The 14,366-nt window shown below is 36.9% G+C and overlaps 1 protein-coding gene across 2 annotated transcripts in view; it reads left to right on the top strand.

The window, feature by feature from the left end:
- NUP35 (nucleoporin 35) overlaps positions 1–14,366 on the top strand; it is a 71,859-nt gene that overhangs the window by 35,153 nt on the left and 22,340 nt on the right. Inside the window, exons 6-9 of one of the 2 annotated variants that reach the window (XM_032406684.1) lie at positions 172–241; positions 1,649–1,777; positions 2,827–2,991; positions 4,560–5,219. In XM_032406684.1, coding sequence (XP_032262575.1) covers positions 172–241; positions 1,649–1,777; positions 2,827–2,991; positions 4,560–4,637 — 442 coding nt within the window. In that variant the 3' untranslated portion in view covers positions 4,638–5,219. Of the gene's footprint in view, positions 1–171; positions 242–1,648; positions 1,778–2,826; positions 2,992–4,559; positions 5,220–14,366 lie in introns of those variants that run through there. The other variant, XM_032406693.1, reaches the window with a different exon arrangement.

The following is a 14,366-nucleotide window of genomic DNA, read 5'->3' as shown; positions in this document are numbered from 1 at the left end:
TTGCTTTTGGGTGATAAGCAGTGGTAGATTTAGCTGATATAGGGGGAAACAATGGTCAGGGATTTCTTATTATTCTGGTCTGTTATGGGAAACTTACCTTGAAACACTTATAAGTATGGTAATTTGCATTTGTATTTATTATGAAAGTTGACTGGACAACTCTTTTTTCAGGTTTCCTCAAGCATCTGCTTCCTATATATTATTACAATTTGCACAGTATGGGAATATCTTAAAACATGTGGTAAGGTTTACTTCATTTCAGTTCAAGATTTAGTCTGAAGAAAAATAAGCTGTAAATTGAGGGAAACTCTGCTGCTGAATATTGTCTGCTTTTTCCAAACTTAAAAGTTTTTCTTTCTTTTTTTTAAGTTTTCATTGAATATGTCTGTTGGAGTCTAGAAGGCTAGAAGTTGCATAGTAGTTGATAAAAAGGGATAAAGAGAGAAGATAAGAGAGTGAGAATTTCAGGCTCCACCCCCCCATTTCTTTTTTAATAGTTCACAGTCTTTTAACAAAAATTACGCCAAATATTATATTACTGTCTTCCAGTGTGAGCTTGTTTTATTGGAGATAAAGGAAAAGAGAGAAGTTCCTGATTTACAGAGTTCTTAGGGCTTTTTTAACTTGTAGAGGGCTTTTTTGAAAAAGTATCTTACCTTACCTATAACAAGTTATAAATAACAAATCTTTTTTCTGTTACCAGGGATTGACTTACTTTAATTCCTACAGAAAATAAGATTGATGAATACAATTTTTAAAAACTTGATAGCAAGTGTTAATAAGACCTATTTATAAGGAACAATTATCTTTTGAGGTTACTTTCAGAATATTTGCCACATATCCTTTTTTTTCTTTTTTTTAAAGATTTTATTTATATATTTATGTTAGAGAGTGAGAGAGCATGAGCTGGGGAAGGAGCAGAGGGAGAGGGACAAGCAGACTCCTTGCTGAGTGTGGAGCCCCACCAGAGCCAAAATCAAGAGTTGGATGCTTAACCAACTGAGCCACCCAGGCACCCCAGTATTTGCCACATATTCTTTATAGTAGAGAATTGAGAGTTAGGTAGAAATTATTGAAATTGTTTAATAAGGGGTCGCCTTAGGTGGCTTAGTCGGTTAAGCATCTGCCTTGGGCTCAGGTCATGGTCCCAGGGTCCTGGGATCGAGCTCTGCATCGGGCTCCTTGCTCAGTGGGGAGTCTGCTTCTCTCTCTCCCCCTGCTCCTCCATCCTGCTTGTGCTGTCTCTTGCTCACTCACTCTCAAATAAGTAAATAAAATCTTTAAAAAGAAAAAAGAAAAAGAAATTGTTTAATAGGATTTTTGTTGAATCCTGCATACAGCTTGTTATGGGGCATCAAATAAAAAGTGGAAGCAGATATATATATATTTTTAAGATTTTATTTATTCATATGAGAGAGAGAGTACAGAGGGAGAGTGAGATGGAGAAGCAGACTCCCCACTGAACAGGGAGCCCAATTTGGGGCTCAATCCCAGGACCCTGGCTTCATGACCTGAGCCGAAGGGAGACGCTTAACCGACTGAGCCACGCAGGCGCCCCTATATCTTCATATATTTGTATTTTCTAATAGAATTCACTTTTTAGATTTTATGTATTTTATGTTTTAAGAGACAACTTCATTCTTTGCAGATGTCTAACACAGGAAATTGGATGCATATTCGTTATCAATCTAAACTGCAGGCCCGGAAAGCCTTAAGCAAAGATGGGAGGATTTTTGGAGAGTCCATCATGATTGGTGTAAAACCATGTATAGATAAAGTAAGTTATTGCTGTTGTAAGGAAAATAGCTTAATCTATATGAAGAGCACGAGTCTGAGCACTGACGACAGTTATGCCACTTTGCTTCACTATGCCCCTTTTTCTTGCGAAATGTGATGATATAGTACTGTTTTCATGGGAAGCCAAAGATGTCACAGGACTTTAGAATTTAGAGATAATCCATACAAACCCCTTCATTTTACAGATTAAGAGGCCAAGAGGACTTAAATAACTTACAGAGTGGTTAAAGGTGAGACCTAGATTTTAGGTCTCTTAACTTCTCATTCTCTTGTGCAAAGCAACATCAAATTCTTTAAATACTTTGAAAGAATGCTGCTGTTTCAGAACAAAAGGTTTCACAGGAATAGTTAACAGGGTTAACTATTAAAATGGCTGAAGCTTTTTATTAGTCATTTTTATTTTAAAATCTTTTAAACATATTTATATACCTATAAAATAATATTTAGCACAATTTATACTTTGTGGCTTGTAAAATCATGATCATTCTTAAATAATTATGCATGAACTTCTACTGTCTACCAGCACGGTGCTTGGTGCTTATATACACACATTAATGCACAAAAGCAGGCATGGCTCCCGTTCTTACAATCTGTGGTTGCTATAAAGTTATGTAATTATTATATTGTGCTGTAACAGATGTTTGTAGAGGCTAGAGGAGAATCTGGGGTTCCTGGCTACTAAGTAACATTGGACTTTAGTCTTCCCCCCTACCCCAGGATTTCCTCAAGATTCTGCTTTTTCTTGTGTTTTTTCATAGTATTTGTTAGGAGATTTTTACTCTTTGAAGTCTCTAGTTGTCTTGATCATGTTTGAGGTCATTGAAGTGAACTTTCTGTCTGAGCATTGTATCTCAAATACTAGCTAAGAAGCATATATTGTTTTAGCAAGGCTAAAATTGTTTGAAAGGTTAATTAGATCAAAGAAAGTATGCTCCTTTTAATAAAGTTTTCTTTCTAAGTAGGATGTAATAGTGAATAATAACATATTATGTTTATAAACAGAGAAGTTCTTTATCTTTATTTCTCCAGAGTGTTATGGAAAACAATGACAGGTGTGCTTTATCATCTCCATCTCTAGCCTTTACACCACCAATCAAAACCTTAGGTACACCAACCCAACCTGGAAGTACTCCTAGGATTTCTACCATGAGACCTCTTGCTACAGCATACAAAGCTTCTACTAGTGACTATCAGGTACTTTAAGAATTGGATAAAAAAGATATACTTTATTTATTTTTGTATTTATTTATTAAAAGATATACTTTAAAGGGGGAAGTGTCTAGCATGTTTAACTTTTTTATTGGGTTGATTTGTATGCCATTTAATATTTCTTACTGAAGTGATTGCCTTGATGAAATACCTATAAACTTTGCATTCTTAAATTTCCTATTTTAAAAATTAGAATTTTGGCCAATTGAAAACTTATGTTGAATTTTTAAAAAATTTCTTTGCCATTATTTAAAACATTTTGAGAGTTTTAGTTTTTTCTGAGTTATATTTGCATATATTAAAAGGTTTCTCTTGTGAACATCTCTGGCATGAGGGAATATTGAAACCCTTTGACTAAGTCTGATGGCATCACAAATGAAGAATCTCAGGTTGGAGTAGCTGTGGTTATCAGAGAAGCTACTGACCAGCTCCCATTTCATAATTTCTCATTTCAAAAAGTTTAAAGGAAAAGTTATTGTATTCATTGAAGAATGATAAAAGTATTATGACTCTCATTCAGTATGTTATTATTGTCCCCTACTAAATTAACCAGGTTCTGAACTTGCCTAGCTATAGACATGGGTCCTGAAACAGCAAATAAAACACTTTACACTTTAGTAAGACAGGTAGTGACAATTTAGTCTTTTGATTTCCCCTGAAATTTGGAGACTAGAACTATTTTTTTCCTTTAATTTTTTTCTTTTAAACCAGTATTTTTTATTTTTTTTGCTTTTAAAGTAGGCTCCACACCCAGTGCGGGTCTTGAACTTACAACCCTGAGATTAAAAGTCACATGTTCTACCGACTGAGCCAGCCAGGCGCCCCTAAACCAGTATTTTAAAATCCTCATTTCCTATCATATGATCTCACTGATATGAGGAATTTGAGAAATAAGACAGAGGATCATAGGGGAAGGGAGGGAAAAGTGAAACAAGATGAAACCAGAGAGGGAGACAAACCATAAGAGACCCAACAGGGGGTTGTTGGAATGGAGGGGGGGGGGAGGGATAGGGTGGCTGGGTGATAGACATTGAGGAGGGTATGTGCTACGGTGAGCACTGTGAATTGTGTAAGACTGATGAATCACAGACCTGTACCCCTGAAACAAATAATACATTATATGTTAATTAAAAAAATAAAAATAAAATCCTCATTTCCTGGGGTACCTGGGTGGCTTCGTCAGTTAAGCATCCGACTCTTGATCTCAGCTCAGGAGCTCAGGTCTTGATCTCAGCGTTGTGAGTTCAAGCCCTGCATTGGGCCCCATGCTGGGCGTGTAGCCTACCTTAAAGAAAACAAAACCAAACAAAACTCTTGTAGCTTTTGTGTTGTTTGTTCAGTTTCCTAATAAAAGGAGCAGATGTAATTTATCTTGCCAAAGGAGTAAGATTTTGTCCTTCTTTAGAGCATAAGGATGTTCTAACTAAATCCATATAGTAATCTTTAAATATTACAAATGCATTTAACTGTTTGGCTCTTTTAAATTCGTTAACTCTAGAATTGATTATGATCCTGAGGAAACTATAACACTAACAATTGTGTTTTTTTAATAGGTTATTTCTGACAGACAAACACCAAAAAAAGATGAAAGTCTTGTATCCAAAGCAATGGAGTACATGTTCGGCTGGTAGTGCAGTAAGAGCTAAGAACTCACCCCCCATGGAGGAGGCTGCTACACTAAAACAGAGTTAGCAGAGTACTGCCGCCTTTCTTTTGGTTAGTTGTATAACCACTCGTGGCAGTATTGGATAGCTATCTCATACTCTTTAGAAGCCTTTTTCTTTAAGGATACAGTGTATTTGTAGCTCGCACTTTAAAAGATGCTTGAGATACGTTTTAAACAAACAAAAAAATCCCTGTAAATAGGATTTTGTGCTTTCTGTGATAGTGCATGCTTAAGCGCAAAAACTCAGCATTGATTACCGTAAATTATCTAATTGAATTTGTGGTGAAGATTTGTAGTCTTCATGAGTTGGTGGGCTGAATTTCATGAAGGGTAACTTGTACAGCTCCTTATGACAAGACACAAAGATTATAATTAACAATTTGAATTATGGTCTTTTAATTTAGATAGTATTTAATATTTTAATTACTCTTGTTTATATATGTCCTGTCGTGGATTGTCATCCTTCAGTATACTAAAACCAAAACAGTCTTTTTAAAAACCTACTAAAGTTTCTTGATAATAAACTTTGTCAATTATATATATTGAACCTTTTTTGTAAGTGATTTATTTTATTAACTATTTAAAAAAAATTGAAGTGTTTGCTGAAATAGAGGAAATATGTCATGAATCTCCACATACCTGTAATTTAGCTTTAATAACCATGTAACCATCAATATTTTGCCTTGTTTCTTCTCTCCCCCTTTTGTTTAAAGCCCATCTCAGATATGATATCATTTTATTTTTATTTATTTTTTTAAAAGATTTTATCTATTTATTTGACAGAGAGAGAGGGAGAGAGAGAAGCAGGCTCCCCACTGACCAGGGAGTCCGACGCGGGGCTTGATCCCAGGGCCCTGGGATCATGACCTGAGCTGAAGGCAGACGCTTAACCGATTGAGCTACTCAGGCGCCCTGATGTCATTTTAATCTAAATACTTGAGGATATATCAAAAAAGAACATTCCCACTTATAATTACAGTATCAGTATCACACCTAACAGAATTAGTAACAGTTTCTTAGTATCTAATGTCCAGTCCATTTAAAAATTTCCCAGTTATCAGGGCACCTGGGTGGTTCAGTTGGTTAAGTTCTGACTTTAGCTCAGGTCAAGATCTCAGGGTCCTGGGATTGAGCCCTGCATTGGGCTCCACCCTCAGCAGGGAGTCTGCTTGTCCCTCTGCCCCTCCCCCTGCTCATGTGCTCTCTCTCTTTCTCTCTGTGTCCCAAATAAATAAAATCTTAAAAAAAAAAAAAAAAATCCCAGTTATCTCCAAAATGTATTTATGGTTGGTTGGTTCAAATCACTGTCTAGAGTAGGTGTACATGGTATATTTGGTGGTTTTTTCTTTTTCTTTTCTTTTTTTTTTTACGATTTATTTATTTATTTTAGAGAGAGCAGGGGGAGCGGCATAGGGAGACAAGCAAATTCCCTGCTGAGCGGGGATCTCGATGGGGGGCTCAGTCCCAGGACCCTGAGATCATGACCTGAGCTGAAATCAAGAGTCAGCACTTAACCAGCTGAGCCACCCAGGCGCCCCTGGTTGTTTTATTTTTAAAGGATCTTGAAATCTAAATTAGTTCCTGCTCTCTTCACACCGTACTTTTTGAAGAAACCGTGGGAGTTGCCTATAGAGTCTCATAGACTCAGTTCGGTCGATTGCTCTTGTGTTTAATTTGTTATGTCATTTATCCCATATCCTAAAAGTTGGATCTAGAGAGGAATAATTAGATTCTGATTTCTCTTTTCTCTTCTTTCTTTTTTTTTGAGCAATAATACTTGATAGTATGGTGCACCTTATATTTAATCAAGAGGCATTTAATTCTGGTTGTCTCACTTTACTGAGGCTCAAATTGGTCATTGGGCACATAGGCAAAATCTTGACACCTTTGTTGGAAAATTTCCCATAACTTTTTTGCATTATGTTTTTGAGAGTGTGCATTAACGGTATTTGCCTGAGTCAGTTATTTCATTAAGGTTTGCAAAATGAAGATTTTCCAAATCTATCATTTCTGTTGTATTTATTAGCTGGAATTCTTTTACATATAAAAACCTTGCTCCACCCATTAGGGCTATTTGGTTACATGGAATATATTCATACCAGAATGGCAGGATAAATATTTCATCTTTTCTTCTTACATTTTTCAGAGTAATTTTTGGTGCCCTGGCAACTCTAATTGGTGTCCAGTGAGTTAAAAAAAAGTTTTTCCCTTTAGTATCACTAGACACAGCTTTTTTTTTTTTTTAATCACTGTTTTTAGTCACTTGTAGTCATTATCTTTTGTTCAAATTACTACCCTTGGCTAGTAGAACCTCATCAAGCTGGCTCTTGAGTGAAAGGGAGGTTTTTAATTGAAATAATATTTCATCATAGTACAAGTATCTAGGTAATCTGCATCTTTCTTTAATACATCTTTATAAAAAATAAAATAGCACATTGTATGGGAAGGTATTGATGTGCTTTTTAATAAGGTCACAGCAAACTACCATTGAAGATTTGTTTAGTTCTCTGAGGTGAAGTGTGATACTAAGGAATATACTGGCATGGTAAAAATCCATTTATCGTTACATTTATAGAGTTTTTCTTCTAATACTTAACATCGAAGTTTTTCTCTTCCAACTTAAAATAAGATTGTATTTTATATCTTACATACAGAACTCAGTTTTCCAAGGTAGAACTGACTGCTAAATCCCGTTAAACTCTTGGCATTTGTATTTGTGTTTTACACATTTTGTAAAAGGATTATAGTTTTTTTGTTTGTTTTTGAGAGGGCATTTTATTTCTGTAGACCTTCGTGGAGCATGAAGTTTGCTTTCTGACTAAAAATACTTGTTTGCTATGTTGATTTTGTGTAAGCCCAATATTGTATTACTTGTCTTTGTATTCATAACATCATTTACTTAAAAAGAGCCAGAAAAGATATAAATGTATCAAACCAACACATTGTATGACTTAAACTTACACGGTGTTATAGGTCAGTTATATCAATTAAAAAAAATAATAAAAACAACAAAAACTAAAATGAATAGGAAAGAGCAAGGAAAATATCAGAAAGCAAACTGCCATATTTTTCAGTACTACAAAACACAACAGAAGTGGAAACTGAGAAAGCTATTAAAGTTACCCTGAACCAAGCCTCTTCCTCAAAATTCAGAAAAGCTGATTTCACACAAAAATAAGTAACATAAAACTATAGTCATGCAAAGTTGTTATAAAAAATGGATGGTAATGGAGTCCCTAGGTGGCTCAGGTCATGATCCCGGGGTCCTGGGATCAAGCCCCGCATCAGGCTCCTTGCTCAATGGGGAGCCTGCTTCTCCCTCTGCTTGTGCTCTCTCTCCTCTCTCTCTCTCTGACAAAATCTTTAAAAAAAAAAATGGATGGTAAGGAACAAAATATCTGAAAGACATTGAACACCAGAACGGCATGCACATAAGAGGTCAGAACTATGACCTAATATTTAAAAATGACTTCTAAGATGTTTTGAAAGTGATACAAAGTATGAAAGAATACCAAAAATTAGAATTTCAAAAACTTTGGGAAAGTACTAGAAATAAAAGGAAAAATAATTTGGAAGTAAGACTAAACTAGGGTAAACACAAAAGCAGACAAACAGCAGATAACATCTTATGGGAAATAGAATGTCAAAAGTAGGATGGCTTTATAAAAAGGATTCATGGGAAAATGACAAATCTTAGTAAAAAAATATATACAGAAAAAATTATATGAGGAATATTTTGCTTAAAAAAAAAAATACTTGGAGCTACACATTGAAACAACACCCTGCCTACCTGACAATGTTCTCTCATTTAAAACTTTGGATTTGGCTATCTAGATAAAAGCAAGTGACTTAGAAGCAGCACTGTGCCAGGAGAAAATAATACATTTAAGATACTTGTAGGAAAAAAATGTGAACAAAATATTTTATTTCTAACAAAACTGATTTTGAAGGGTAAATATTACTTCTCAGACATCAACTTGCAGGAATTCAGGAAACATGTTTTCCTTGAGTGCTTCCTGGGAAATGGACCAGAGAATGTGCTCAGATGAACTAAATAACTAGGAAGATGTTGACACAAAGTCTATGGTGAGCATTAAATTTGACATCACGTCACCACCAGAGTGCTGACCAGGTTCATTGCTTGAAGCTCAACCCACTGGGTGGATTGTCCCTCATTACTGTCTTTCTGTGTCTAATATGGCAGTGGTCAGTGTTTGGCATATAGCATTCTGATCCATCTGTGAATAAAACTTGTATTTTTTTCTCCCCTGTTAGCTGATGATAGTGAACTCTAAGTTGTAGATTGTGAATTGAGGGAGAGGTGTTAGTATCTTGGACTTAAGTGATGTAGGGTTCTGGGCCACCTTTTCATTAACCTTGGGAGCCTGTGGTCCTGCTTGGCCCCCATCATGAATGTACCATGGATTGCTGCCATGCTGGCTAGGCTGGTGGCTGGTGAATCTGACAATACTGAGCTGATGATGGGCCGCTCTGGTCACCTGGTTGATACACTATGTAATTGACGCTTAGTTACTAAGTCACTTGTGGTGCCCTCTCTCACTGGGGGCCCCACTAAAATCTTCCAAGTCACCTAAGGAATAGTTGGAAGCATTTTTCCCATCTATTTTATGTTGTCTCAAAAATCCAGAAGCCTACGAAGTGCTCTCTTTTTAGTGGTGAGAGGAGGAAGGTACAATAATTTATCCTTTAGAGAGCGATGTCCCAGCATATCCCAGTGGTAGAACTTCATAACTGCACCAATGTGGTAAAACTGCGTTTTGGTGCTTTACCTCCCACCATCTGGCATACATTGGCCTTTCCAAGATGTCTGAGTATTTGCCACTTACTTCTTGTAGGTTTAATGAACATGATGCCATCAATGCACAATATTTGAATGATCGAGTTCTCTGACTATATACTGTGATTCGCTCACGGACATGGGCCAGGGTTCCATTTATCAGGAACTATAGAACATTTGGGTTCATCAGTGTCACCTTATGGCCCCATTCTAACAGGAACTGTGAGAACATTTGGGCTTATCAGTGTTACCTATGACCTTGTATCTAACAGCCCTTAAAATATCTAGGTATTTCTCTTCAGTGCACTCTGAAAAATGAAGACTTGGGAGAATTGCTAGTGTATATACTTGCTGTGGCATTGAAAATTCCTTCCTCAGTTGCAACTCGTCTCCCATTTCATCTGGGTCTAAGAATTGACTATCTGGAAACTGGGCTGTAGGGCAGCAGACATCAGTCTTCTGCATATCTGCTTTTGATCTTTTTAAGTTGTATGTAAAGCGAAACCTCTTTTGGTTTCCTCCCCCCCCCCCTTTTTTTTTAAAGATTATTTATTTGACAGAGATAGCGAGAGCAGGAACACAAATGGGGAGTGGGAGAGGGAGAAGCAGGCTTCCCGCTGAGCAGGGGATCACGACCTGAGCTGAAGGCAGACGCGGCAGACGCTTAATGCTTAATGCTTAACGGCTGAGCCACCCAGGTGCCCCCTTTCCCTTCTTTTTAAAAAGCATTTTAGTTGCCAAATAAGACATAAATACAGAAATTAAAATACGGCTCAATGAAATAGAATTTTACTTGCAATTTCCATATGCCCCATTCCAACTTCTCTCCTTCCCCACAAAATTAAACACCACTATAATTATTTTTTGGAGGTCCAGGTAGGCTTTAAAAGAGTTGGGATTTCTACTTGATGTAGAAAGCCGATGGAAGTTAAAATTCTTAATGAGGTTGTAAGATTTTTGAATGCTAATGAAGGCAAAGCATGGGTGTTGTAACTCAGAGATTCAGTTTCCAAAATTAACTGCAGGTTAGTAAATAAGTTGAATCAATATTATTTTAACTTAAATTTAAGTAGGTCATGATTTAAAGTGAAAATAATCTATTTGACATAATTTTAAAAAGCTTTCCAAAATGGATATCTCTTATTTTCTTGACTCAAGGTCCTTACATTAATTTTAGTAAACATTCTGATAATGTATACAGTTCAGATTACTGTAGTACTAATTGGTTAATTAAAAAGTAGTGGTTAAGGTTACTAGAATTTTAGAATTTGCTTTTTACAATGATTAAGAGCATGGATTTTGGAGTGAGACTTAAAATCCTGTCTCTGTCTACTAGTTACATGACCTTGGACAAGTTAACATTTTTGTGCTTCAGCTTCATCATCAATAAAATGGATATAATATTAGTGTCTTCTTCATAGGTTGTTAGGATTAAATGAATAACTACATGTAAGTTGTTTAAAACAGTGCCTGGCTTATACTAAGAACCCATTAAACATTAACCATCACTAAAGTAGGTAGCAAGATTAGTTAACATGCTTGCTAATTAGCCTAATTTTTTAAAAAATGAGTATGTGGTGGATTAAAGATGCCTTCAGATTTTTGACATTCCTTCCCCCTGAGAGGCAGGATCTATTTCTCCTCTCCTGGGTAGGTTTTGTTTTGTTTTGTTTTGTTTTTAGTATAAAACCAATATAGTACAGGGAGAGTGATGTCATGCCAGTTCCACAACTAGCCTGTAAGAGGACCAGCAGCTTCTACCTTGGTCTCTTGAAGTCCTGATTTGCCGCCATAAGAAGACCCCTTACCCTGCAGGACAGAGATGGGAAAGGCCTGAGACCACTGGAGTGGAGAGGGACCCAGATCAGCCCAGCCTTCCAGTTGCCCAAGGCACCAAGTGTGTGAATGAGGCTGTCACAGAGCCAGAAGCACAGCCCGACTGCCAGGTCCATGTTGCCCAGAGTTCACATCCTGTGGAGCAGAAGAACTATCCAGCCGAGCTTTGCTTGAATTCCTGATTCATAAGATTGTGAGATATCATGAAATGGTTGTTTTAAACTAAGTTTTAGGGAGATAGGTCACACAGGCACTGGAACAGAAGGTGAGAACACAGAACACATAAATGTCTCACCTAAGGGGTGCCTGGATGGCTCACCAAACTCGGTTTCTGCTCAGATCATGATCTCAGGGTCAAGGGAACAGCCCCACGTGGTTGTGGTTGGGCTCTGCACTCAGCTGGGAGTCTGCTGGAGATTCTTTCTCCCTCTCCGTCTGCCCCTCCCCCTCTTGTGTGCACACTGGCCCTCTCTCAAGTAAATAAATAAAATCTTAAAAATAAATGTCTCACCTAAGGTCATATAAATATCTACTGATGGGAATAGGACAGAAACCCAGATTCTTTACTCTAGAATGCAATGTTGTGGAATCATAGTTTATTTTCTTTTATATTTATGTTATTTGATTTTTAAGTCATTTAAATTTAAGATGCACTGGAGAAGTGTTTTAAATTGGGTTCCAATTGCAGCTCTAGAATCAACTACCATGTAAAAGAATATTTGAAAAGGTATTAAAAACAATATAAAACCAAATAATTATTTTCGGGCATATAAAGTTATTTAAAAATTTACAATATAAAAAGTATCTCAAAATAAATCACCTCACACAATTGTTAACGTGAATATTTAAACATCAAAGTTGCTGAGTTCTTCATATATTTTGTTTGTGCTAGCTAGCACTTATCTAGGCATTACCATAGGGAAATTCTTGGCACAAAAAGACTCCAAGTTTCTGCAAACTGGGAGAAATCTCGGCATTGTGTGCTGGAGTGGGGACATGGACACTAGAAAGGGACTCAGGACTTTTTTCTAAGAGATGGGTCAGTGAAATAGGTTTCTTTGGAGACTTTGGTTCACAAATTACCAGGTTATTTCTTGGTTAATCCGTGGAACATATAAGTGTAGTCTATTTCTGGTTGTTTCTTATAAGCAGCTGCTAATTCTTGCCCAGTTTTTGAAGTGGAATTTAAATAGATTTTCTATTGTTGAAAATAATGTTTGTGTTCCAAGTACTTCAGAAACATTTAACTCAAACTACAGATGTACCTCCATCTTGTGGTGACTGTCAGAAGTGTCCAAAAAAGAAGTTTTACAGTAAAAACAAGCTGGAAAATCTGAGATGAAAAGCAATTGCTAAGTTTAAGCTTTTGGAAATATTGACAACTTTTTTACATCTTCGTTCCTTTCTGCCTTTTTTTTTTTTTTTGAGCCTTGGTGTTAGTCTTATTGCATATATTTACTTTTATCATAAAAGATAAAAATATTTACTAGAGGGAATGAACATGTATAAATAGGTCATTTTTCAAAGTTTTCTTTTGAGCCACAAAAAAAGGAATATTGATGAATTGAAATATGGAAACACTGAGTTATGTCATTGATTTAAAAAGGAGAAATTAGTATCAAGAAGATCTAAGTATTTCAAGCAGCTGTACTACAGTTTATATGACCTACAAAAAGTACATAGCTCCTGTAATCCTACCAATCAATATTTGGAAAATTTCTTTCAACAACCAAGTCAAGTAATAGTTGAGCTCTTAATATGTTTTATTTATTTATTTTTTTTAAAGATTTTATTTATTTATTTGAGAGAGAGAGAGTGAGAGAGAGCATGAGAGGGGAGAGGGTCCGAGGGAGAAGCAGACTCCCCACTGAGTGGGGAGCCCGATGTGGGACTCGATCCTGGGACTCCAGGATCACGACCTGAGCCAAAGTCAGTCGCTTAACCAACTGAGCCACCCAGGCGCCCTCTTAATATGTTTTAGAACCTTGGATTACATCAGAGGAAGAAAGACAGCAGAGCTGGGGCGCCTGGGTGGCTCAGTCGTTTCGCGTCTGCCGATCCCCACATCGGGCTCCCTGCTCAGCGGGAAGCCTGCTTCTCCCTCTTCCACTCCCCCTGCTTGTGTTCCTGCTCTCGCTCTCTCTCTCTGTCAAGTAAATAAAATCTTAAAAAAAAAAAAAAGACAGCAGAGCTAACATTCCAGCAGAAAGAGATAACAGGAGATAATCAAGTAAATAAGTCAGAGTAAGTTAAAGGGTAATAGGTGCTATGGGGAAAAAATGATCAGAAGTACTAGAGTGTTACACAGCATTCATGGTAGACCTCATTTATAAGGTGAGATCTGAGCAGACTTGAAGGGGATGAGGTTGTTAGGGTGGAATTTGGGGAAGAACATTCCAGGCAGAGGGAACAGCAAGAACAAAGGCAGGAGTTTGCCTGGTGTGTTAAAGGAACAGCAGAGAGGAAGCTAGAGTTGAGTGAGCAAGAGGGAGAGTAGCAGGAAAATAGTTGAGAGGTAATGGCTCAGATTGCATTGGATCTTCTAGACCTTAATAAGATTTTGACTTCTATTTTTTTGTGGTAGGCAGAATAATGGCCCAAAAATATGTCAGTGTCCTAATCCCCAGAACATGTGAATATGTTACATTACATGGCAAGGGTAACTAAGCAGATAATGATTAAGGGTATGGCCCTTGACAACAGGTACATGAAAGGATGTTCACCATCACTAATCGTCAGAAAAATGCAAATCACCTCACACCTGTTAGATATCACGTCAATGAGCTATCACCTCACATCTGTTAGACAACTATTATAAAAACACAAGAAATAACAAGTGTTGGTGAGGATGTGGAGAAAAGGGAACCCTTGTGTGCTGTTGATGGGAATATAAATGGATGCAGCCACTATGGAAAACAGAATGGAATTCCCTTAAAAAATTACAAATAGAACTATCTCATGATCCAGTAATTCCACTTCTGGGTATTTATCCAAAGAAAACAAAAACACTAACTCAAAGAGGTGTATGTACTCCCATGTTCATTGCAGCATAATTTACAA

The sequence above is a fragment of the Phoca vitulina genome, unplaced genomic scaffold (genome assembly GCF_004348235.1).
Source record: "Phoca vitulina isolate PV1807 unplaced genomic scaffold, GSC_HSeal_1.0 scaffold1, whole genome shotgun sequence".
In the NCBI taxonomy this organism is placed as follows: Eukaryota; Metazoa; Chordata; class Mammalia; order Carnivora; family Phocidae; genus Phoca; species Phoca vitulina.
This window is presented reverse-complemented; position numbering and strand designations above follow the sequence as displayed.